This window comes from Phallusia mammillata, chromosome 2, assembly GCF_965637545.1.
Source record: "Phallusia mammillata chromosome 2, kaPhaMamm4.hap1.1, whole genome shotgun sequence".
Taxonomy (NCBI): Eukaryota; Metazoa; Chordata; class Ascidiacea; order Phlebobranchia; family Ascidiidae; genus Phallusia; species Phallusia mammillata.
In genome coordinates, this window is record NC_137253.1 from 32,710,128 (window position 1) to 32,735,079 (window position 24,952).

The 24,952-nt window shown below is 39.5% G+C and overlaps 3 protein-coding genes across 9 annotated transcripts in view; 2 read left to right on the forward strand and 1 right to left on the reverse strand.

Moving 5' to 3' along the window:
- LOC145212799 (uncharacterized) overlaps positions 1-4,345 on the forward strand; it is a 53,849-nt gene extending 49,504 nt beyond the window's left edge. Inside the window, exons 95-106 of the mRNA XM_080081051.1 lie at positions 275-442; positions 599-728; positions 984-1,088; positions 1,158-1,269; positions 1,699-1,847; positions 2,177-2,441; positions 2,774-2,971; positions 3,172-3,227; positions 3,289-3,378; positions 3,696-3,794; positions 3,858-3,937; positions 4,005-4,345. Coding sequence (XP_079937177.1) covers positions 275-442; positions 599-728; positions 984-1,088; positions 1,158-1,269; positions 1,699-1,847; positions 2,177-2,441; positions 2,774-2,971; positions 3,172-3,227; positions 3,289-3,378; positions 3,696-3,794; positions 3,858-3,926 — 1,441 coding nt within the window. The 3' untranslated portion in view covers positions 3,927-3,937; positions 4,005-4,345. The remainder of the gene's footprint in view (positions 1-274; positions 443-598; positions 729-983; positions 1,089-1,157; positions 1,270-1,698; positions 1,848-2,176; positions 2,442-2,773; positions 2,972-3,171; positions 3,228-3,288; positions 3,379-3,695; positions 3,795-3,857; positions 3,938-4,004) is intronic.
- An 819-nt stretch (positions 4,346-5,164) lies between these two features.
- On the forward strand, positions 5,165-7,739 carry LOC145212798 (general transcription factor IIH subunit 3-like). 2 transcript variants are annotated; one of them, XM_080081050.1, is made up of 6 exons: positions 5,165-5,468; positions 5,787-5,980; positions 6,092-6,214; positions 6,539-6,672; positions 6,985-7,258; positions 7,492-7,739. In XM_080081050.1, exons 1-6 carry the CDS (start codon positions 5,275-5,277, stop codon positions 7,497-7,499), a joined length of 927 nt encoding a protein of 308 aa, XP_079937176.1. In that variant the 5' UTR covers positions 5,165-5,274; the 3' UTR covers positions 7,500-7,739. The 2 variants fall into 2 exon arrangements, with proteins under 2 accessions (XP_079937176.1, XP_079937175.1); XM_080081049.1 differs by lacking the exon at positions 7,492-7,739 and having other exon boundaries at positions 6,985-7,377.
- A 375-nt stretch (positions 7,740-8,114) lies between these two features.
- Positions 8,115-24,952, reverse strand: part of LOC145212795 (protein capicua homolog) — a 29,192-nt gene continuing 12,354 nt past the window's right edge. For all 6 annotated transcript variants that reach the window (XM_080081042.1, XM_080081047.1, XM_080081043.1 and 3 more), the window contains exons 20-43: positions 24,485-24,724; positions 23,777-23,991; positions 23,345-23,488; positions 22,481-22,697; positions 21,825-22,010; positions 21,089-21,245; positions 20,376-20,548; positions 19,855-20,079; positions 19,303-19,392; positions 18,705-18,828; positions 17,951-18,073; positions 17,258-17,619; positions 16,890-17,037; positions 16,211-16,352; positions 15,416-16,050; positions 14,835-15,043; positions 13,862-13,972; positions 13,313-13,473; positions 12,318-12,461; positions 11,682-11,833; positions 11,066-11,254; positions 10,023-10,139; positions 9,875-9,954; positions 8,115-9,517 (exon numbers count right to left, since the gene is read on the reverse strand). In XM_080081042.1, the coding sequence (XP_079937168.1) occupies positions 9,452-9,517; positions 9,875-9,954; positions 10,023-10,139; positions 11,066-11,254; positions 11,682-11,833; positions 12,318-12,461; positions 13,313-13,473; positions 13,862-13,972; positions 14,835-15,043; positions 15,416-16,050; positions 16,211-16,352; positions 16,890-17,037; positions 17,258-17,619; positions 17,951-18,073; positions 18,705-18,828; positions 19,303-19,392; positions 19,855-20,079; positions 20,376-20,548; positions 21,089-21,245; positions 21,825-22,010; positions 22,481-22,697; positions 23,345-23,488; positions 23,777-23,991; positions 24,485-24,724 (4,410 nt within the window). In that variant the 3' untranslated portion in view covers positions 8,115-9,451. The remainder of the gene's footprint in view (positions 9,518-9,874; positions 9,955-10,022; positions 10,140-11,065; positions 11,255-11,681; positions 11,834-12,317; positions 12,462-13,312; positions 13,474-13,861; positions 13,973-14,834; positions 15,044-15,415; positions 16,051-16,210; positions 16,353-16,889; positions 17,038-17,257; positions 17,620-17,950; positions 18,074-18,704; positions 18,829-19,302; positions 19,393-19,854; positions 20,080-20,375; positions 20,549-21,088; positions 21,246-21,824; positions 22,011-22,480; positions 22,698-23,344; positions 23,489-23,776; positions 23,992-24,484; positions 24,725-24,952) is intronic.

Sequence of the window (24,952 nt, forward strand, 5' to 3'; positions counted from 1 at the left end):
TTGCAAGCGTTTTTGTTTAGTTCAGTAACAGAAGCAAAATACAATACAGGAACAAAAATAAAAATAAACTATCTTACAGGCCTGTGGTGCTGGAGATTTTCCTCACACCATAGCATAACTCAAACTTTTGTTTTACCAAATTCGCCCTTTTCTTGTATATGGCGATGTCCATTGAAAATTTTAACATGCAAGTCAATAATCCGCTTTATGTCAGTTTCATTGCCTTACATGTGATCTGACATACTGTATTTCATACTCTATATTTTTCACACAGTTTCGTGCTCCTGCAAGAGTGCATCTGGTTCAATCGTTGTGTGTGTTTGGCGCGTCAGCAGTTGCACGACATACGTTCACACCTGTTCGTGACTTCCGACTACCAACTCGCCCCCGATCTGCGTGAGACCGCTGTCGCCCTTTACCACGAAGAAGTTCCCCTCGCATGGTAAGTCACCTGAACATTTAACACTAGTTGTATCCAGTGGTGGGATTCAGCCGGTTCGCACTGGTTCTATAGAACCGTCTCACGAAATTTTATGAGATTAGCGAACCGGTTAGCATTACTGGTTACCACTGGTATTCATGTGTATGCTTCGTTCAGGCAACATCCCAACGAGATCCCCAACACTCACGTGCTGCTCACGTGGTTGGATTACGTCACAAAGAAGTATATGCAAATGAGGTCGTGGGTCAAGACCGGGATGGTTCCGGTGGACGGGAAAACCCCTGTGGTGAGTATAAACAGATGTAACAAAAATCCAAATGTTAACAGACTTGATTATAGGAATGGGTCAAATCGGCAGGCTTTCAGTGTTTAGTCCAGTGGTTCTGAACCTGTGGGTATTTACTCTCTACAAATCTGAAAATTTGACATCTTTCAGGGACTACTGACTATTTCTTCTGACTAGCACACCCATACATTACGTCGTGATGTGTTGATAAAGTAAAGTAGAATCGTAAGTAACCAGCACAGTTAAATTATTCAGGGCCCCGTTACATCAATTTGGTTGGGCGGCCTCGTCAACCCTGGAGCCCTGCTCATGGCTTTGTGCACCGAAGCAGTGGCCGCACATGAGACTACACATGACCAGGTACCATTCTGACATCACAATAGCATTTGTTACGTCTGAATACGTATTATGTTGAACACAATGTTACAGATCCGCATCAGTTGCAAGCCCGTACGTCATGATAGTGACATCACAGAACACACGGCGGGAATGTATTTGGAAAATGTTCACACCATGAATTGTGTGTGGGATGAAGAGAGAGGTGCGTGGATGGGAAGGACTCATGTGTTTGGGTTTCGAAAGGGATTTGGCTCGAGCTTGAGATATAGAATATAAAGATGCTAGGGCCAAAACCCTTTCGGGTATATAGCGGTGACTTTTGGTGACAATATCAAAACATCTGGCAGCTGCCGTGGGTACCATGAATTATAACAGACAAAAAATAGACAAGAACGTTACCTTCTCTTCTTTTTTTCAACTGTTTTAGAAAAACATAATGCGATAAGGATGATCCCAATAATACACACATGTCCATGGTTATTCGACTCCAGCATCTAGAGCATTTTGCCTCATCTTTTGTCTTGTCGGAAATCAAGATCAGACCCTTAAACTGCACAATCCCTTTTCAACCGACACACTGAGAGACAGACTTGAAATATTTGGTTGAACAACTCGAGCAAATTTGCTTTAGGTTGCTTCCAGCGAACGAACCAAGATGAACCCGTGTGCGTTCATCCGTGTCCTCGCATGTACTTTTTTCCCACAATGCACTCCGAAGAGGAGGAGGAGCAGGAGAAAACGAGCGATGACGTAGTGGAATACCCGGTCTACGTGAACATGGTGGGTGTCAAAATTTCTGAATCTGTTGTTCATTTCGATTTCTTTCACAACGATAAATCATAGTACGCCAGGCCCATTAAAGGCGTGCGTGTAGCAAATCAGCTGGTCTCCCAAGCATTTCCATACAGCAAGGCACAGGCTAGAAAAATGTAGCCTGCGGTGGGATTCGAACCCACGACAGGAGTCTTTCCGGGACTCGCGTGTGCCTAGCTGTATGGAAATGCTTGGGAGACCAGCTGATTTGGTACACACCTTTAATGGGCCTGGCGTACTATGATTTATCCAAGTATGAATATGTTCATCTTTCACAATGAGTTTAATCTTTTTAGTCACGTCAGTGCCTTGTGACGTATTTTACCCTCCCATCGAGTGACGTCAGTCGCTACCGACGTCATCCGAAAGAAACAGCGCGAGCGTTCGATTGTGGATTGATCCTACAGGACGGCCCCGACCTATCACAGCGCGACACGTATAAGTCACGTGCTTACCTGGCGCACAAAAGGCGGGAAGAGTGGTCACGTGTTTCGCCGGCTGTCAGCGAGTTGATGTCGAGGTCAGGAACCCGGATGTCCTCGGCGAGACACTCGTTATCCGGTGGGTTGGATGATTAATCATGGGTGGAAAGCAAATTGACGTAGGTTTAAGTGGCACAGTGTGGAAAGCAGACCTAAGCTGGTTCAGACTACGTGTTAAATTTTCGGACAAATTCTGCCCAAAACAGTTTTTTTCAAAGCTTTGGCGAAGTTGGAGCCAAAATGCTCAGTAGCGCTATTGGATCTAAAATCACAAGAATTCTTCGTAAAACAGAATAGTGTTTCACTGCTATTGCACCGTAAGGCAACAAACAGCGACACTGGTAAAGAACTAACTCAGTTTTTCAACAAAATAAGTAACATAAAGTTTAAACTACTTCATTTATTTTTCAGGTCCGCGTATGTCAGTGACATCACTACCTGTGAGCGTCACAACCGCGTTGAAGTCACAGGTAGCTTCGAGCCAACAAGCAGAAGGTCCAGGGATCGAATCCCGACCCCAACTCTACCCCGAAGATACATTCGTCGTTTCACAAAAATCACAATCGAGTCTTGCGTCATCACTCAGTGACTTGACACAACACAACGAACGTGAGACAATTTCTCAATTTGAAAAAATACTTTGGTATTTGCACACTTCGAAAAACATGAGACTGAAAACTGAAGTCGTCCACCGTTTTTTTTGTGTTTAGATAAATATATTTCACCTAAGTAATAGGCAATCATGTAACTTATTGAAATAGAACTTCTAAAAAACTTTTGGTATCTTTAAAAATCTATTTTCACTTTAGATCAACAAAAATCCCAAACTCGACCACCGTTGGCTAATGGTGACGTCAAACATTTGGTAAGTATGACGTCAGTAGGAAGTATGCATCCAAATTTAATGTGGAGAAATTTTTAAACAGAAATCTGAAGTTTTATCCGAGGGAGACGAAAGTGCGACACATGGTGGTGATGTTCCCAACCAACAAGATCCACCAACGGGCGATGAAGAGGTAAAAACAATATTTGGGAACAGAAACATGTATTTAGTGGTGGGTTTCAATTTTTTTTTTTTGTCAGATATTTCTATCACAAAAGTCATATTTTTCAGCATGTTCTGTTACAAAAAGTCCATTGACAGTAACCAGTAATGCTAACCGGTTCGCTGATCTCATAAAATTTCGTGAGGCAGTTCTATAGAACCGATGCGAACTGACTGAATCCCACCACTGAAACATGTTTGCTCATCCAGTAAAACCAACCCCTCGACTACTTGGTGGCTAACATTAGGTTTAAACAAAACTAACAAACCTATTCTGCTCATTGACAGGAAACTCAATCCAACGTTGAACCTGATTCGGGCCGCTCTCAGTCACCAGATGGCGCTCATACTGATCCGTCTCAACAAGGAAGTAATGATGACACACAGGTACCACTATAGACATCATAAACATAGTTGCAGAGTCAAATAACATAAATGTTTATCTGATAGTTGGAGCGGGAAGGAAGTTTGTTGCAAACTATCTTGGATGAGGGGCAGACCACAGAAGATGAACCATAAGCCTTTATCCTGTAGGTTGGTCTTTATCTTTTTAACCATATGCTTGCAATAATTCCAACATTTTACTTTGTTATGTAGGAAACAAGACATTCCATCTGATCTTATGCGACAATTTTGTGGAAAATTTCACTGTGATTTTTTGAAGTGTTTTAGTTTTATTGCATCCATCAAAATGGCACACTTTTTATTCCAAAATATTTTACCTGACTCTGTGCAAAACTGACAACAACAAAAAGTTTTTTACACTATTGTCCACAACTACTGTGATGCATGTTCAGTAGTGCTCATTTTTAATTAAATTGTGTTACTTTACCTTGTTAGTGAACAGTTTACCTTATTGGTGCTCTGTATAATTTACCTGCTTTATATAAGTTTTTAACTCTACTGTGAAATTACAAACAATTGTACCTACCACCATTACTTTGCATTTTCTCATTATCTTCAACATTCCAGCGTGGTTTGTTTCATGGTGTTCCTTTGATCTCTGCTTTAGATCTGTTTCAAAAAATTGTATGAATGATTTTGGGGTTGTGGAAATAAATAATTGTGTGAGGATTGTTTTGTCTATTCCATCAGTTTAAAGAAGTTTGATTTCAAGTATTATTGTCTTGAAATCAAGACTTGCAACAATGAATTCAAATTAATGTGAAGACCGGAACAGAATGCTTTTGCCAAAGCAGTCCAATGCACATTTCATATCTCAATACAAATGATTCTGGTTATTAGAAACTCTAAATTGCTTGTCTTATTTACTTTTTATTAACCTGGATATTTTCTAAACAAATAATACCTACATTTTGGATTCATTATGCATAAACATGGAATTTTCTGGAAAAACTTTTGTAATGCACTTGAAAATACATTGCTTACTTATACTCAACCTTGTCATTACAAACAAAAGACCAGAACTGTGAAGTGACAAAAACGTAGTACCTGATTTTCCATTGCATTGGTTTTTCGTTTCTAAATTTTGGATCCAAATAAAATCCAGAATCCAGATATATGCAAAATTCAATTGCATATTTAATCCCAAGACCTAAAAAACTGATTTGCCTTCTATGGTTGAGTTGAGTAAATATATCTTCAAACTCCTCTGAGCAGTATGGCCCTGAAAACTAAGCGTTAATTGAGCTTTTTGTTAAAATTTAGAATTACTACTTCACAGAAACACAAAAGTTTAAAATTTGACCGGCGGGTCGCAGTACAATATGCCAATGTCAAATATCCTATGCGGCAGGGTTCGTGATAAGTCATGCGTAACGCGCCGCGGTGTTTGTTGATACTTTCCAGTGTGCAAAACTTTGTATTAAACGGAATATTTTAGTTTTCAACAATTTTCACTGAAAATATGGACGAAAGCGAAGACAGACAACTCCTTGTGGTGATATTTGACGTCAACCCGGTTTGGTGGGGTTTAAAATCGTTACATGGAGAAGCTCAGATCACAAAATGTTTGGATGCTCTGCTGGTTTTTGTCAATTCGTTTCTGATGTTACGTCATGACAACCAACTTGCTATAATTGCAAGTCATTCAACCAAAAGGTAAGTGCCTATGTTTTATTAAATATAAAAGGAAATGTTCAAGACAGGAACTATTGTTTATATAAGTTAAAACATTGGCAGTATTAGATAGGCTTAAAGGAGTAGAATAGGGCCAATAATTTGTGTGATGTGTTACCCTACTTGTAGAATAAATTAGTCTTGTTGCCAGGCGTTTTTTATAAACTTTCCTTTTGTTGAAGCAGCAAATACAAACAAATCATTCGATGTTTTGATGTCTCATGCTTCTTGTAGAATGTTAGCAAAAGATCAAACGTTAATTAAGGTTGCAAACTATGGTTTAATAATTTCTTTCTGCAGTGTGTTTCTCTACCCTTCCTCTTCGCAAGAAGGTGAACAATCTATCTCAATTAGTGACGGCAGATACGAACATTTCGCAAGAGTGGATTCTTCAATAATTCAAGATTTCAGACAACTAATGGCAGATGGCTGTGAAGATAAGGATATTCGAAGTGACTCACTAATTGCTGGTTCAATGTCTACTGCCCTATGCTGTATCCTTTATATTGTTTACTGTGATGTAATAGAAGTGACTTTGTGAAGACAATAGCCTATTATTATTCGGTTTACATTGTATTGCATCCTTAACCTGACAAACATCTCAGACATACACAGAATAATGCGAGAAGCAAAATCGAGACAAAAAATCAACCCGCGGATTTTGGTGGTAAAAGCTGCAGATGATGCCGCCGCTCAGTATATGAGTTTCATGAATGTGATATTTGCTGGTTAGCATCAACAGCAATTTTTCAACTTGTCTTTGCAAATTTGCAATTACATTGAACAGTTTGTGTATAAATTTGGGCATGATTTTGGTCAGAATATCAAGGCAGCTGGTAGTTGTTGAAAACCACATATTTAACAACTAAATTTTAGAACTTGTAGCACATTAAAGTAACACCTTTGCTTTTTGGATAAACCCTGAAAGCCTACTCAACAAAACCAGATATGGGTAAAAATCTAGTCTCTTTCATTGACCAGTTATTAAATTGCAGCAATACTTTTTTATCCAAGGATTTGAGGTGATTTGTTCAAAATTATTTTTCTTTCAGCTCAAAAGGAGCATGTGGTGATAGATGCTTGTGTTCTTGGGCAAGACTCTGGACTTCTACAACAGGCTTGTGACATGACGGGTGGAATGTATTTGAAAGTCCCAACACAAGATGTGTTGCTGCAATATTTACTGGTGAATGTTAACATTATGAATATAAAAGCATAGAGCCAATACATGATAAGCTGCAGACAGTGCACACTGTTTCAACCTATAAGGTCTGCGTTGTGGCATCAAACAGGTTGGTGAGGCATGGCTTTTTCAGCTTGCTGTTCCCAACAAACTGGAGTGTCATAAGAGCTACATTTATAACAGTGTGCACTGTCTGCACCATAATCTTAACATTGTTTTATTTGCCTAAAATTTTATGAACCAGAGTGTTAAAAAAGGATTCATTTATTCACATCCCGAAACAAATTCTTGCTACTTTTGTGATTTTCTTTACAGACTGCATTCCTTTCTGAAGCTGAAGTTCGGAAATCCAGTTTCAACTTTTCACAAACAAACAGTTCTCGCGATGTTGATTACCGTGCAGCGTGTTTCTGCCACCGGAGTTTAGTTGACGTCGGCTTTGTGTGTTCTGTGTGTCTTTCAATATTTTGCCAATTCAGTCCTATCTGCTCAACATGTGAAACTGCTTTCAAACCACCACCGATGTCAGCAAAGAGCAGAAAAAAGCGACGCTTGCCTGCAGGACGATCTAATTCACCTTACACTGAAGGTGTATTGAAATGATTGCTTGCCTAACATTTCTGTCTGCCTCATAATAGAGGGTCAAATGAATTTGTTTGTTTTTTTCATTGTGCACTTTTTCATTTATTAAACATTGCCACAGAAAGATCCCCGTTTTCAATTTTGTATTACTGATCAGGTTTTTAACAGAATGGTGAAATGCTTTCATTCCAAATGTTCGAACAGCATTTTGAGGCTAACATGTAAAAATTTATACTGCAGGCTTTTAGATCCATTTTTCAGTAAGACTAGACCAGGGGTGGGGAACCTGCGGCCTTCGATGTCAGAATACAATTTTGGATGTTGAACACTGCCAAGAGACCAAGGTTCTACAATCTTACTTGTGTTGCGAAAAAACAATTGTTTGCGCATAATCGAATGTCTTAAACTCGTCTGTGATGTCGCAAGCTGCTCTTAGATTGATATTGATAAACAAGCGAGTTTCTACGTTAATAAAATCGTGAATGTTGTAGTGAGGGTGGAAATGTAGTGACGAATTTTATTTAGCTTGGATCAACCATTCTGTATGTCAAAAAGTTTGAATGCCACTGTCCTTTGCCTGAGAAATAGTCTGTGCGGCCTGAACGAGTGTCAATAAACCGTTTGGCGGCCTTCACAAACAAAAAGGTTCCCCACCCCTGGACTAGACTATGATTTTTGTTCCTAAAAATATGTCTATGAGCAATATTTCTCCGTAATCAAGCAAAGAGCAATACGCCATTTAATTTTTCCCGCTTCTGTAATTAAAATCAAGCTAGTTGTGAAATCACAGCCAAGAACTAATATCAAGAAATCCCAACCTGACCTCACTAGCTACTGAACTTTGAACATCAACACACAAACCATTGAAATCTGCAGTCTACTGAATTTCATTGTTAACAAACAATAAGGAAACAAATGTAGGGAGTGCAAAGCGGCACATTTCGGGGGTCAGAGTGCGACACCGTGTGGAAGCGTCTATCGAAGATTGAAGTAAATTCTAAGTGCCTTCGCAAAATCTTAACAGGTTCGTCGTTAGTCGATGGAACTTATAGAGAAAAGTTGTTAGGCAAAGTGGCGTTTAGAAACACTAAAATTCGAGGGAGTGTAACTTTGGTGCGTTACCCTGGAAATCAATTAGCATGGACTGAAAAAGTGCTTTACGTCCATTTTAAAAATGTGTCATCGCAGAAATACCAACAAGCGCTCTTGTGCCATCGAGTGTTCGAAACTTCCTTATTCAGCTGGGTGGCGCTGGGGAGCAAGTATGGCAGCAACACGTGGGCGGAAATAGAATACTGAAGTCTGTTACGTATGTTGCAAGTTAAGTCGTTATTTGCTGGCAACACAGGGTACCGAATAAATGGAAATAAGTCACGTACGTAGGGGTGAATTCGAGGGGTAATAGGGTATTTTTGCAGTGGTGGGATTCACATTTTTGTCAGCCGGTTCTATCACAAAAGTCATATTTTTCAGTCGGTTCTGTTACAAAAATTCAATTGAGGGTAACCGGTAATGCCAACCGGTTCGCTGATCTCATAAAATTTCGTGAGACGGTTCTACTGGACACTTATGCAGGTGTCGATGTAAAAAAAGCACCTCGCAACAAATTTCGGGTGCCAGGGGGGTTAAAAAGGGGATTCACCGGGAGATAGGGGGTTATGATGACTCTCTGTACACATGTACAAAACGAACGCAGTAAAGCGAAGAAAAAAAACACGAAATAATTGGCATAAAATGTTTAAAACAGCGTCATCGATTAAACGCCGCCATGTACAAAAACGGGAAACGGGAAGTAAAATTTACAAGAACGCAGTAAAAGCGGGAAAAAGTTGTGATAAGAACAAGCAAAAAATAGAAGAGATAAAGTGTAGGAAAAGTGGAACTGAGTTTGTTGAAGAGGAACGACCCGCGGTTGGCGACTCTCATATCGGGAAAGATCCACACTTCCGCCTCGCAATATTTTTCAACGCGTGAACAATCGCAATTGTTTCAGACACAAATACCGGAATGTTTTCATTGTTTGAGGCGGTCCAGCCGCTCCACCCACACTCACACCGCACAATTACCGTGTCCGTACAAGAACGATACATAGAAACAACAAATTTGGCGTGTGTACCTTACAAAAACAATCGACACCTTCAACCTGACCGAAAGTAACCTCTCAAGCTCACTCTAAATGACCAAAAGTAACCTCTCAAGCTCATTCCAGATCATTGCTCTGCTTTTGCTTCTCTTCGTCTTGGACTTGCATCATTTTTTGGCGAACCTAAACAAGCATTTGGTAAGAACATTGGTTTCCACGTGGGGAGGAATTTCAAAACTTAAGGAGAGGAATTTACTTTAATATTTACTTGCGGTTTTTAACTTGACACTTAAGCTCTGGGAATATAACTTGTGAAGTTGATAAAATATCCAATTTTAAATGATCTTTGTCGGGTTCAGCAACTACTATATGTAGTCTATTGGGGAGGATTGAAAATGTTTTGATTTGTTAAGTGAGGAATTCGTCGAAAACGGTTGGGAACCACTGGTTTACAAGATTTCTTCACATTGCAACATGTGCATATTTGACTTTGAGCATCCTAAAAAGCTACAATTTCCCCAAAAAAACTCGGCAAATCACCTCTCTGATCTTGAGTTGGAGACAGTTTTTGGATGGAAAAACATCCGAATGCTTTGCTTGAAATTCGGAAGTAACTTGGCCTGCGAGTAAAGTTGCATGTAATTTCGACCAAAGCAGACTTACGTTAAAATACAAAAGGAGAGTTTACTTTTCGGGTAAAGCCCCTGTTCCTCAAATAGCTGAATGACGAGCAACCTTCGTTGATCCAGAATCTGACGTAACGTACTTCCCTTCGAATCTGGAGGTTCTGACGTGTCAGACTCGTCTGTTCACAATAAAATGATTATATCGGAATGTTTCAGATTACGATAAAACGAAGCAGTCTGCTCTAACCGCATTGCATTATTAAAGTACGCATAAAACGAAGAAGACATCTAGTGTAGCAACATCTAAGCATTTTTACACGCAAAATACAAATGCCAATGAAACACAAAAAATATACTTTGTCACGCCATAATTCGATGAGCGCAAATTATTTTTGTAGAAGCCTACATATAACATATTGCCTCCAACTAAAGCAGTGGTTCTTAACCTTTTTGTAGTCACGGACCCCTTTTTTGAATTTTGTAAGTCTGCGGACCCCCAACGCAATTTACGATAAGTCTTTTTATGTTTCACGCTTCTTGCATTATACCCTGTCATGCTTTTGAAGCATTTAAATCCGCCTTCACAGTCCTTTAAATTAAATGACGTTCTGTATTGTAGTGGCCAACGCATCTAATTGATAATATTTATGGTGTATATAATTTCACAAATCACGTCCTATAAAGTCTATTGTCCATTTGTGTTATGATGTCACAATAGGGAAGACAATCACAAAAAGTAATTGTTCTTGGCATAATTAAGGTGTAATAAACAGCGCGCACTCATATGCAGGATTGTAAAAACGGTTGAGATACTTAAAAATGTTCTTCTGTTGGTTAATGATGCTTAACATATTTCCCTCTGTGGACCCCCTGAAACCATCTCATGGACCCCTTGGGGGTCCGCGACCCCCAGGTTAAGAACCACTGAACTAAAGACTACAATGTAGAACGCACAGGTCGAAAACCTTGTAAGTCTGTACAAATTGTTATCAAATCGGGTGGAAAAAGAATCTATTTTGTACATACATTAAACAATATGAGCAGAGGAACTCCAGGTTATTAAACCACAAGAATTTAGGGCAATGAATGAAAGTTAACTACCAACCTTTTCTTGTGACGGCCTCTCCATTATCGAAAGTGAAAACATCTCCTTCACATCTTGTGGCTGACGTCAGATTTGAACTTGACGTAGCTGCTGACAGGGGAGTGATGGGGACTTCCCCGGCTGTGTTGCTCCCCTTGCGCTGTTTCTGTCGTCTCTTGTGTAAGGGAGAGTTTGGGGTAACAGGAGAATCTGTGGAAAGAATAAAGAATTGGCCAAACTTTAACATCATACGGTTCCAAATAGCCAAAAACGGTAGCCAAAACGATCAATGTCTTGTCACCGGCCGCACTGATGAGACCTTATAGGTCGAAACAGTGTGCACTGTCTGCAGCTTATCAATTATTGGCTGGATGCTTTTACATAGATACTGTGACACTGAGCCGAATTCACTTTGGTTTCAAAGCAGTTGCTTGGCCATTGTGAGCCAGTTTACTTAGTGGTGAATGTCCAGTTGTGGCATCGAACAGAATAGGTGAGGCATGGCTTGTTACTCCCAACAAACTGGAGTGTCGTCAGATGACTACACTAGCTAATGGGGCCTATCTCTCATCACCAGCTGAACTGATGAGACCTGATAGGTAGGCACAGTGTGCACTGTCTACAGCAACTTAAATACCTGTTGAGTTTTTCCTCTTTTTCCTGTAGCTTTGCAGCACAACATCAGGAGTGGTTGGAAGTTCTTTGGGTGTTCCCGGTGTCGGAATCAGCTCAGGTTTGAACTTGGGAAGTTGACTGAACTGGGCTTTAAAGTTGACTTGGTCCAAAATCCTGCAACAGATTGTTGTTGAAGTTGTGGCAAAATTTATATATTGATCAATAGTAGGTGTGCTTATTCTGCACAAAGTTAGCCTCTCAGGGCTTGGACCACCAGCCTTATCACAAGGTCATTCAATTTCTATGTTAATGTGACTGGGGGCGCATTTTCACATTGAGCCCCTCTACACATTTGTTGGCAACACCTTCTGAATCATAACAGCTCTTATTTTCTTTAATGTGGAGAATAATGGCACTAATAGAGGTAAAAAGCGACATCCTTTACCATTAAACGTTTCGGCAAATGCTCATGCCTATTTGTCACGTTATTTCCTCATTAAACTTTATGAACAGATTCGTGTACAGTGTTCCAAAGCTTACTTTCTTGTTACTCGATAACCAGATTGATGGCCTTAACACTCTTGAGGCCATGGTTGAGGAAAGGTTTAAGTTATGCAAACAATCTTTTATCATGTTTTTTCACATGTGACATCGATACCTGTCTCTTTTATCATCCTGTTCCTTCATTGAAGCTTTCAGTTCCACATTTTCCATACCAACTTCGTCTTCTTCTTCGCTTCTCGGAGTTTCGCAAATCACAAGTTCACCCTCTGGCTCCCCTAGTGGATCAAAATCAACTTCCCTACAAAGACATTTAGAAGCACATTATGTCAAGGTTTAAAGCAGGTATAGATTTTCGTAACCTATTTGTCAGATAAGTTTAAAAAGTTGCGAAAAAAATAATTTTATACGCCTTTATTTTAGTTTAGAATCCCCCGAAACCCCAACAGTTCAATCCAGGGCTGCTAAACATTTTACTCCACTAACCAAATTTATTATTCACATCACAGTACGCCAGGTCCATTGAGGTCGTTTTACCGAATCTGCCAGTCACCAAGCATTCACCCCCACATGGGAAGGCAGAGTCTAGAAAAATCTAGCCTGCGGTGGGATTCGAACCCACGACAGGAGTCTTTCCTGGGACTCGCGCTCTACCAACAGAGCTACGCAGGCTCAGTGGAGAATCCGCCGCAAGTCGAATCACAAGCACCGTTGCCTGCCTTGTACGCTGCACATGTCAGCGTATGAAACCGGCTGAATCGGTATGGCGCGTTCAATAGGCCTGCCGTACTGTTATTGACATATGAGTGTGTTCAGGTTCAAACCATACATTGCACCCATGGCATACATTCCCTACAGTACGTATACCAGGGCTGTAAACGGGCCTGAAATTGGAGCCCGGAACCCGAAAGCACAAGCCCTAAACCCAACATGAATCGTTTTGATAAGCCTATTTACATTGGTCTTGAACAAGGCGTTTCAGGGCTGTTTTTAACATTAGGTCAGGTCAAGCAACTGGCTACTTCGCTAGTTAATTTATTCAACAAAAATACTGACACAGAGTGTAAAGTCAGGTCCGAATCAGGCCCGTTATTGGTAGGAAACTGAAACTCGAACCCGGCCCGACTTACAACTCTATTGCATACAACCCACCTCTGTCCGCTGTCGCCTTCCCCGTCTGATGTTTCTGATGTCGACTGCATGAGACTTTGACGGCGCCGAGAGGGGAACTTATGTGGGACTGGACGAAGTTTTAACACTCCACCAGGGTCACTAGATGTCGCTGCTGTTGAAGTAGAGGAAGGTGGAGATATCTGTGGTGGAAAGCAGAGAGCATGTTGAAAAAGTTCGTCTCCAAAGTTTTCAACGTTTTTTTCCACAAAATTAATCGGTTTGGTCCCATTGATACTCTGTTTTCGATTTAAAAGGAATTTTAAAAGTGACAAATGCAATATCCCGGTTTAAAAAGGTTTTATGATCAGGTTTTCTTGCATCTAAATTGTATTTAACCGTTTGTCAGGCTTTTAAATTGGTTGAATGTTGTGTTGTGATTGTGTATTAGTTACTATGGAAACGAATTTGAAATGCAGAAGCTTTAATATAATTTTTCTAAACATCAAAATTAATATTTTAACTCTTATCATAGCACATGCAGCTTGGAGAGTCTCAATTAACGGTAACTGATGTAAAGCAAGTTTTTACCTGTACTGATGATTCCACCGGTTTATTTTCCACCACAATATCTGATGTAGTTAATGAAAGTTGAGTTGAGCAAGCCGTAGTGCTGACTGTGCTGTCAGGTTTCATTGTGATCTGAAATGAAAGGAAACATGTCATGATGTTCCAGATCTTGAAAGTTATTCTTTGGCCCTAAAGGCTGTTTTGGGGGGAATTTATAAAGGTTTCAACTGATCACTAACATAAATGTTATTGCAAACCAGCAAATTTTGGTGTTGTATTAAACATGTCAAATACACAGTTTGTTTTTCTATTTTAATGAAACAAATGCAAGCAACATTGCCTCTTAACCCTAACTGGGGTTACATTTACCCCAAATCTGGAAGCTGGGAAGTTTTGACGGCTCTGACTTGCAGCCAATTTTAAATATATTGTGCAACATCAGCATTAAGGCTTTGTTATGGTGTTGGAGCCTGCTTACATAAAATAAGTGGAACCTGAGGCAGAAATTTGAAACTAACTCTACAGCCATGCAAGTGGGATTGCTGTGGTAAAGAAAAAGATGTGGTATATTATGTCTTTAAACATCTGGCAAAGGGACAAGCGCAAGGAAAAAGTTGAGAACTCTGCTGCCTCATGTGTTTAACTAAGAGTTGCTACTAAACTGGAAAGGGGTGAAACAATACATGTATGGGGGCACAAGCACCCTTACATTATTGGTCAATAACCTTTAATGGTCAACCAATAAATAAACTAATATCTATTTAGAGAATACTTGAGTTGCATTTAACTGTATCTTGAATCAGGGAAAGAACAAGAAAAGGTTAAGACCTTCTCAAGTTTGTAGAGCTCTTCTGGCAAATGGCAATTACAATTGCCACAAGAGCTCTACAAACTTGATACTATGCCTGGCAGCAATAGCTTATATATTGAGTTAATTTAAGACCTTGTACTATTTATCACAAATCAACCAACATCTGCCTTCACGAAACCTCACCTGATGTGGCTGTGTGCTGACGTAAGATTCTGACATCACTGGCACTGATGCGACCGAAGCTCGAACTTTCTGGAACAATCCGCACCTGCCCTGTGCTACCTCCTGTGGCGCGGAGGCTGGCGACTCAAGCGTGACCACGCTGCTCCCGCTCGAGTTCACCGTTGCTATGGCAACAGTTTCGGTCGCTCCGTTCTTCATGTTAGCAGATCCTGGAAAATAAAATGAGTTTAAATAAATTTCGAAAACACGAAAAAAAATCAAAAACGTTATATTTACAATCTTAAATAAACAAAAAGCGACATCAAGATTTTCGAAGTCTCAAAAATTTCACAAAACGCGGTAAAAACATTTTGGAAAACCCTCTATTATGCGAAATATGTGGTTACTTGAATATTTATACTCTAGTTTAAATATTTTGGCAACATTTGCAACACACGGCCCATCTCTTATCACCAGCTGCACTGATGAGATCTTAAAGTTGGAAACAGTGTGCACTGTCTGCAGCTTACTGATTAATAAAAACAGAATATATGTATTTATGTTGTGTTTCTTGTTACAAAACCAATTCTGCATGTACGAACCTGTAACACTCATGATATAAGAATGTGAGACGTGTTGAGCCGATGTGAGAGTTGCTGGAATCGCGACAGGAACGCTTTGCTCCATAACACTGCTGAATCTCGGCACTAGGTGGTGCGGGAGAGTATGGTCGGACGCTGCAGCTTGACTGAACGAAGTAGAGCGGACAACTGGTACACTGGAGGGCGCTATGGTGATCAATTGTTCCGAACGTTTTGGCTCCTGGATTCCCGCGTCCTGCATCGCTTGTGAGTCGGTCTTGAATGAATAGAAGGGATGATATTGTCGGGTTGTGGTCATAATGGTCTCCTCGGCCGGTGTGTGGTTGTCTGCGGAGGGAAGGATACTCCGCGCTTTCACCCTTAAAGTAAGGGGCTCCCCAACTCGACCCTGTTCTTGTAGAAGGGGCATCGGGGGTAACGAGGGACGGCGGGTGTCGGTGAGTCTTGGGGCCATGTGGCTTGGCACTGTGATCTGCTTCGAAGCAGGGGAAAGTGAATTTTGTCGCATGTGCTGATGCTGTGTTTTCACTTTACTGACTGGTGGAGCTGGTAACGATTGTGTCACCATAGGTTGTAAGGCACTGGCTTGCGCGAGAAGCTCGACCACCGATGTCGGTTTGCGACTGTTCACTTTGCTGTGAAAGAAACGAAGAATTGAATTAGCAAAAAGTCTGACCGTTAGATATTTCTTTTTAAACTTGATGTGTTTGGAAACAGACTGCTTGGTATTTAATTTGGAGCTTCAAGACAACACACATATTTTGTGGCAGATATACAATTTACAATGTTTCTTACTTTGCACTTGCAGATGTAGCAGGACTTCCAGGTTTCGAGTCTCTTCCTCCACTTTCAAGCAATTCAGTCTTTCCTGCCATGTTAGTGTGAAGGGTCGGAAGGCTGGGAGCGACACTGTAGCCTGCCCCACTCACACGAGAACCTGTGGAGTGGGTGAAATAATACAGGTTAGGGTAATTGCACAAGCACCCCTACATTATGGGGTTTATAAACTTTAGTGGTTAACTTACAATTATAGTAGTATCTATTTGAATCGTAGAATGATGGGTGACATGTTGGTAAATATATATTTTTTTTAGAAAAAACTATTTTCTTGACTGTTAGGCAGAAGTAATGCTTTACTATTGGTATCAAATAATAACATGAGTTAGTTTGCATTCTAGAAAACAGTAGGAATATTTGCAAACGTTCAAAACCAGTGGTTTTTAACTTGGAATGCGAGAACTTCTTAGGAGTGCAAGACCTGTTCATAGGGGGTAAAAGAACCAAAAGCATCAGGACTATGGAATAATGTGAAAATTACAACCAGGGGTAAGACTGGCTGGTGAGGGTGTGTGAAAAGAAATAGGTCAAGAAACCGTTGCTTTAAAATAACAAAACTTTACCCCAGCAAAGTTTGAACAAGGAAAACTAGAGCCACTGTGAACATGGATTAATTCAAACTTTACACGAAACTGACCAGAGTTGGTTGGCATCGGTGGGAGAACATATCGGACTTGAGGCTGCATCACAGGTTTGGAGTTAAAACTTCCAGCTGGTGGTTTGCCTGTCGTTGCGCTGAACGATGTGACTGGTAGACCGACAATATCAGGTGCGCTGTTCACCAACTGAAAGTCAAAAAAACCATGGCGATTTTTAGCGACTAAAACATTAAAAATTGTCAAGCTGGTGTGGGCGAGGCCAGCAAAAGTACAAGAACAAAACTGGTTCCGAAACATCACAAAATCATTTTAATCCAGCTTCAAGTTAACAACAAAAAAGCATCGAAAACAATCTAAGATCCCACCAAAAATGTCAATAACTTCAATTTGTTGACTTTTAACCAACCTGTGTTGCCATGGCAACTGTGTGAGGCAGCAAGACTGGGTAGTTGGGTGCTTCCACATTTCCTTCATACATCACAGGAGGGGTTTGTTTCGTCACAATCACCGATGATGACGACGTGACGACACCGGGCTCGGTTTTGTACTTGAACATGGGATTGGATGAGGTGCTATTGCTTGGTAACGCTGGGTTGCTAGGCGACGCGGAGTTGCTACTGCCACCACAGGGAGCTACGTAGTTGTGGGGAATGTACTGGATGACGCTACTACTGCTCATGCTGCTGTTAAGTCCTGTTGCCATGAATACTGCTTGCTGATTGGTTGGTATTGTCACGTGACTGGAGGTTTGTCGTTGATTGGTTGGAGCTGAAAAATAATTTGTGATTTCAGCTGTTTTTAACTTTAAATTAGATTTGCTTAAAAACCGTGTGCAAATGGTGAAAACGAATTGATTCCTAATTCCTATGGAGTAAAAAGTTTTTTATGACCAACAACACAACATAGTTATGGATGTAAGTGGTTTGTATCATTAGCAGGGAAATGGGTATACAGCAAACCTTTGTTAATCCACAACTTCACCTAATTTTGACAAAACTTAAGTTGCCAATGATTTGTAATGTGGCGAGGTTTTAACTAATCAACATTCTGTTAATCTGGATCTTAGTAGTGGTGCGCACAACATTGTTCAATTGAATACCTGATGAAATCACAGATGTTTGAGACAGATGCACTGTTGATGTTGTTGCATGTGAAGCAGATGGAACGACAGCTTGGTTCGATGTTTTGTCGAGGCGAGGTGACAGACTCTTGAAAACTTTACCTGCGTATCAGAATGGGTAAACCATTAGTGCTAAATTTAAGCTTGCATTGAATTTTCACAACAGTTGCAAAAAGAAAAAATGCAGACACTAAATGTTATGTAACAGTTATTATTATTTGACAATATGCTCTGTGACAGCAGATGCACTGTTTTCAAACCTAATTTCCTCTGGAATTTGACACTAGTTGGCACAATTGGGTCAAAACTGGTAATATTGTGTTTGGCTAAGGCAGTGGTTCTCAAATACTGGTCCATGATGACTTATTGGGTGGTCCATAGGACGTTAATTATTTTGGGTGGTAAATTGGAAATAGGCTAGTTGCATATAATTTATTGAATATTTAGTACGATAAAAGCTTAGTATAGTTAATAGCCATTTGTCGTTAACTGTTATCTTTCCTTAAAATAAAATTATACATTGCAAAAAATATTTCAAGCCAACATGCTTGTGGTGGATGCTTTTTTTATCCTTACTTAACAATGGAATGGTCCACGATATTTGTTTGGTTGGACTGGTGGTTCATGGCCAGAAACAGGTTGGGAACTACTGTACTAATCGATGTAATAAATAATAGTAGGGACCAGTGCAACACCATCAGTATCACCGAGTAAATATCGTACTTCATCATACCTGTTGGTTGGAAAGGACTTGAATCTTTCCTCTCATTCAACGCATTCCCAACAAGCGGACTAACAGACCCACTTCCCATTGGTTTGATCGGTTTCGGTCGCTTGTAACCTTGTGAACCAGTAGGCTGTCGAAAATAATTCGATCAACAAACTTTGTATTCAAGGTTCAAAGACTGGTACAACAGTGGTCATTCACTTGTGTCATAGCAAGTTTACTTGAAGCTGCCATGTATTACTCAAATGAAAGTTGTGATTACAAATTGCCTAAACCTATGTTAAAAAACATTTTCCAATCAATATTTAACCCTTAAACCAATACATGATAAGTTGCAGTGTGCGAAGTCTGATCAATTTGTTTGTAATTTGTAAAACTCTCATGTGGTCATAATTTTGCAAAAAAGAAACAAAACATAAGGCAGGGTTGATATAAAATACTCTTTAGTTTGAAATATAATCAGCAAAGGGTTTGAAAAGTTTGGCTAACTCAGACGAAAAACTTGTAAAGTAAACACTGACAGGTGAAGTATGCCTCTTCATACCAGCCCCCAGAAAAAGACTAGTTGTTTCAACCTATATGTGGTATCCACACTACCCCTCACCTGCATATAAGCACTGTTCGGGAGAAACTTCTGTCGGTTGAAACCTCCTTGTCGCGCTCCATCAGTTTCATCCTCACTATCTGTGACCACCTACAAACGAAAAATTGTTTAAAGGTGAAATATTTTTAAGCCGATGTACATTTTCAAGAATCAACTCTAAAAATTACACTCAATTGGTTCATGAATGATTTCACTCTCGGACAGAACAATCGACTTTGCAAAACAAAAGCAGTCCCACTGTAGGCTAATGGAAATCTTAAAAACAGATTCTTTCTATTTCTAATCATTACCCACTTTATAGCCAGATATAATATTCCCAATCCTATGAAAGAGCTTTTAAGTTTGAAAACAAAAGCTACCCCAGAGAAAAAGTTTGAAAACGTCTAGGAGCAGTTTATTAAACACCTAGATTCCTTTATATTTCTAATCAAGCCATGATTAATCTGATATACCGTTCCTATGGAGATGGTTTTAAGTCGGGAAAAACACCAGCAACCCCAATGCGAAAGTTTAAGACTTTACAACACAAGCTTGCATCAAACAAAACCTTACTCTTTCACTGCATTTCAAATCAATCTCCATCGAAGGGTTGCGACTTCGGGCACCAGATAGCGCCATATCCCTCAACCGCTCATGAGTGACAGGTTGCCCCATCCACTGCTGACCACTAGGTGGTGCAATAGGTTGTGAAAATAAAGGATTGCTTTCATGGTGCACCACCAAGTGTTCAGTAGTTGCTGTAGTTGCTGCGATCGAAACTTGGAAATGTGTTCCACCCTGCGAAAAAGTTGTTTTCATAAATTATGGTTTTACTGGGTAAAAAATCTGATTGTTTCAAAATAGGTTTACTATCTTTTGAGTGACACAACATTTGTATCTTTTTAGGTGTGCTATTGCATAATTCCAACATTAACTTGGTTTTAAGTCATTTGTCCACCGCTCTATGTTTAAAAAAAAGTATGTTTGCTAAATATATTAAATAACACTTAATTACACAACAACTACAGTGGGAAAAAATTCAATTCATGAACTCAAAGCAAGAAACATGAATCAATCTTTTGACATCTACTCACAGTTGTAATATCAGGAGTTCGAATCAGTTGTTTCTGTGGAGTTGAGGCTGCAACATTCACATGATGTTGGGATGTTTCCAACATGATCGACGTCTCATGAGGACTTTGCACCACAATGTTACCGCTGTGTTGGGTGGGAAGCATGTGCATGGCAGGCATGCCAAGTGGAGCAACTGGAAAAATGACAATTTGTAAAAGTTAACACCACATGTTTAGGCTACACTAGCCAATACGGCCGATCTCTCGTTACCAGCTACACTGATGAGACCTTATAGGTCAAAACACTGTGTACTGCTGTCTGCAAATTATTATCTTTTGGCTTGTTGCTTTTACATTAACATCACATGTTTTGAGTTTTCACTGCATAATTTACTTCAAGTAGGTTTGGTAGGGCTGTGAAACAATAGTCAAAACAGTTAGATTTAATAAGGTAAACTATACCGAAGTATTTTTTATGAAAACTTATCCAATTGTTCACATCAAAATTTTCTAAATATTAAGTACCACTTGGAGGTAAGTCTATTACATTAAAAAAACTCTTTTATCTTGAATAATTGTGTACATTTTTTTATGCAATTAAATTAAACCCGCATACAATCACTGTTACTTCCAGTTCTGAATTAAACAATAAATTAATCTTGGTGTGCTGGGATAGGAAAAGGTGTTTCTGCTTTACTGAATTTCATCTCAAACTTCACAGGAGTGTTACTCACCATCAGATGTTGGGAGTTGTTGATGGATTTGAGCTGACTCAACCGAACCAATTGATGACTCGGAAGCTTTACGGACTCGCGAAATACTCCCTGATCGCTTCCGTTCCTTACTGCACCACTTCCAGTCTGGATGAGCCTTGAAGTGAGCTTCCTTCACCTGTGTAGGAGCAGTTGTGTTGCAGTTTGTACAAAAATTGTCAACAGAAACATGTTGACAGTTGTGTGGTGCAACGGAATATAATGTTAAGTGCTCTCAACTTTTTAAAAGCTGTGATTCTCAACCTTATACTGATGGTGTACCACCTTACTACATTTTTTATTGTCACATACAACCTAAACCCTGTTTAAATGGGTAGATTAAGTGACAAGTTTTATCTTTCTGATTAGGGTAGCAAAAATCAACTATCAAAGTTGGAAATTGTTTAAGTGTGTCTAATATCCTATTTCTTAAATTATATACCTAGCTAGTAAGCATACAAACACTTGGCTTATTTGTAATTTAAAAATTTTCTCTGACACAAAAGAAAAAGTTAATTGATTACTAGATTAGGAGATTTTTTTCTGCATTTTGTAAATACCATTTTTAATTTGTTGTTTGCTAAATTTCTAAAAAAATACAATACATTAATCCTGACCTTTGCCTAATCTGGACAATTTGTTTGGTCCAAACAGGTCAGGATTAACCAAGACTTACTGTAATTCAGGTTTGTTACATTTTGTTGAAAGTCCGGTTTACCTGAAAAGCGAGATCGTGATATTTTTGTTTCTCTCCCTGTGACAGAGCGTACCACCATTCCCCGAGAATCTTGCTCACGGTGCGATTGTCCTGGTTCGGATGTTTCTGGTGAACAAGACTCCGATGTCGCTTACTGAATATCATGAAAGCGTTCATCGGTCGTCGAATGTGGTCCTTGCCCTGTTTCTGTGACAATAAAATTTTGCATCAGTCAAACTTATTTGCTGGGTTATTAAGTATACAAAGACTTTACTTAGTAGATGTACTTGGAATAAATTAAATTAATTAATGTTGCAGTCTTAAGGAAAAGTGAATGATGATTGCACAAAGCAGGAATTGTAATAAAGGGCAAAATTTAAATTTAGGTGAAACAAATACTTCAGGAGGACCAATATTGGATAACTAAATAACATGTATGTAAATTTAAACATGTTTGAAGCACTCTTTCTTGACCAAATGCTTAAAACAAACCAGCATTGGACAGAAAAAAAAGTATACTGACAAAAACAACCGGTTCAAAAAAAGATAAGACTGGATGTTTTCATTAAATCAATAAAAAATTGACTTTGTAAAACTTCACAATAACTTATTTTAATTTTCATCTAGTCAGAAAAATTCCAGCCATAATTCAGAATCAGTTTAAACAATAAATTTACTTTTCTTGGACTCCTTGGGTCTTTGTCATCAACTTCAGATGTGTGACGTTGTCGTTTTGTCGGCGGCGTTCCGTCCTCCGATGAAAAATGACTTGCACTGGTTCCGCTTGGGTCGTCAAAGCTGGTTGATGGTGTCGAGGTGTGAAGAGCGTTCGGCGACATCAAGTATTCATCGGTGTTTATCTGGTGGTAATTTGAATCACCGAATCGGAAAAATCTGTAACACATAAAGCAGATATTGAGTTATCAACTGTGTGTAGTATTATAAAGTCACAAGTCACCAGAGTATGAGAGATGGAAACAACAGTCATATATATCTTAAAAAGCAGAAAAAAGAAACAAAACATGAAAAAAACATGACTTCAGACTTGTAAAAGTTTTTAGTCAGGTATTGAGGTAATGTTAATGGTAGGCGAAATACTCGCATGTCACTGACAACATAAGTGGGTTTTTATCTGAGTTTGAGACTTGCTAAAAAAACTTTGAGTTGAAAAATAAAGGAGCAGTTGTGAAAAATATTGATTAAATATAAACTTGGAATTTGTCTGAATATTTTAAAAATCATTGTGTAAGGGTCAGTTCTAGATATTATAAAGCTTAAATCTGTAATTTATGCTGCAAAGTTACATCATGCTTTGAACCAATAAGACATAGAGGAAGTTTTGATGATTTCTACGAAAAAGATAAACTTTCTCACATCCTAAAGCCAATTACACAATGCTACATAACAATGGACAACAGCTGTCAAATATCCAACCAAATATTCCTACAAAACCTTCCACAACCGAATATCCCACAATTTGGATCTAATCATCTGATCGTTTTGTTTGTGAAAAAACTGGCAAAATAGACATCATAACTTACACTTCATCTTCTGACTCTCGTTGACCAGCAGGTGGCACTGCTTCAGGTTCGTGAGGTAGAGTTAAACGTGGTTCAACTTCAAGCACACGGTGGCGTGTGTGAGCGACCGACTGCTGACCTGATGGGTGGTGACCGGTCGGGTATCTGGGAACATACAATCTCAGTTACAACACACACTTGCAAAGAACATACGGTTTCACCATGTGACCATTTCATTATTTTAGCTTGTAAACAATAACACACACACCGCCATGACATTTCATGTTGAAGCATTAAGCAAGGCAACTACAAGAAATTGAATTGGCACCTAACAAACCAAAATTGGTATTTGTACAACTTGACTTATGATAAAACAAGTTTTTACCAGCATCAGCTGCTTAATATTTGGGTATTGAAACTTTTCTGACATCAAAATTAAAAACCATTTCTCACCTTTGATCGACAGCAGTTGGTGCATTGTGGGAAGTCGGTGCCCTGTTGTCGCTGTTGTCATGGTTACCTTGCAGGGATGTCGCCGGGGAAGAGGACACGACATAATTTTGTGGAGCGGGTTGTTCGGTGGGTTGTACCTGACCCAGGAACGGCAACAGTTGGTGCCACTGGTAAACACTACGGTCACCAATCGACATCAGAGTTCCATCAGCATACTGGTGGAGTAAGAAGTGAAAAATAATGAATAAAACTGCAAAAATGGAATTGTTAAAAATGTATGTAAGAGTCAGTTATGATGATTTGGTAAAGTTGCAATCTCACACAACTGCACAGACAGAAAATTAAAAATGGAAAGTTTTTGTCAAAGGTGCCCATGTGCCAGCAAATACCCGATGATTTGCAACTGTACTTGACCTCATATACCAGAAAAGATTTATAATTAAACAAATCACAATACGCCAGACCCATTAAATTCTGATTTCGCATGGCATTCTGTGATTTCTATATGAGTGTGCCATGATTGCTGGTCTGCATGAACTCTTCCGGGCTGATCACAGATATGAATTTATTTTCACCTTAACAAATTAAACACGGTTTGTTTACACTTAAAAACAGAGTAAATGCCCCAAAACAGTGATTTTTTAATCTACACTTTACCAAGAAGCAGTGGCTACTTTGTTCCTCAAAAAATATGTTTTTCAAACTTACCACATGTTGTCCAGTAATATTACGATTAGTTTCATCTGCAGCAGCAGGCATCGGAGCAACCATTGCCACTGGTGGTACGGTGGGTGCTGTATGTGTTGCAGGTGGTACAGGTGGTGCATGTGGTACAGGTGGTTCGGGTGGTACAGGTGTTGGAAGTGCTGCGTGGGCTGTATGTGTTGGTAAAGTAGTTGTTACAGCAGGTGCAGATGCAATTACAGATGATGAAGGGATCTGCTGGCTCTGAAAACAACAGCGCAAAAATTGAAACCGTGTGGTTCAAACCTTATTTGAGAAGGAAATGAAACAGGTAACTAATACTTTTCTTTAGTCAAGGCATTTTGTGAAGTGGACAAAACTACAAAACAAAATATACACAAGCATAAACTTCTGATATTATTCGTGCCAGTGAGGGGGTGATAAAAAATCTTCGTCCTAATTCGGACAAAACTTGAGGTACAAATGATTTGT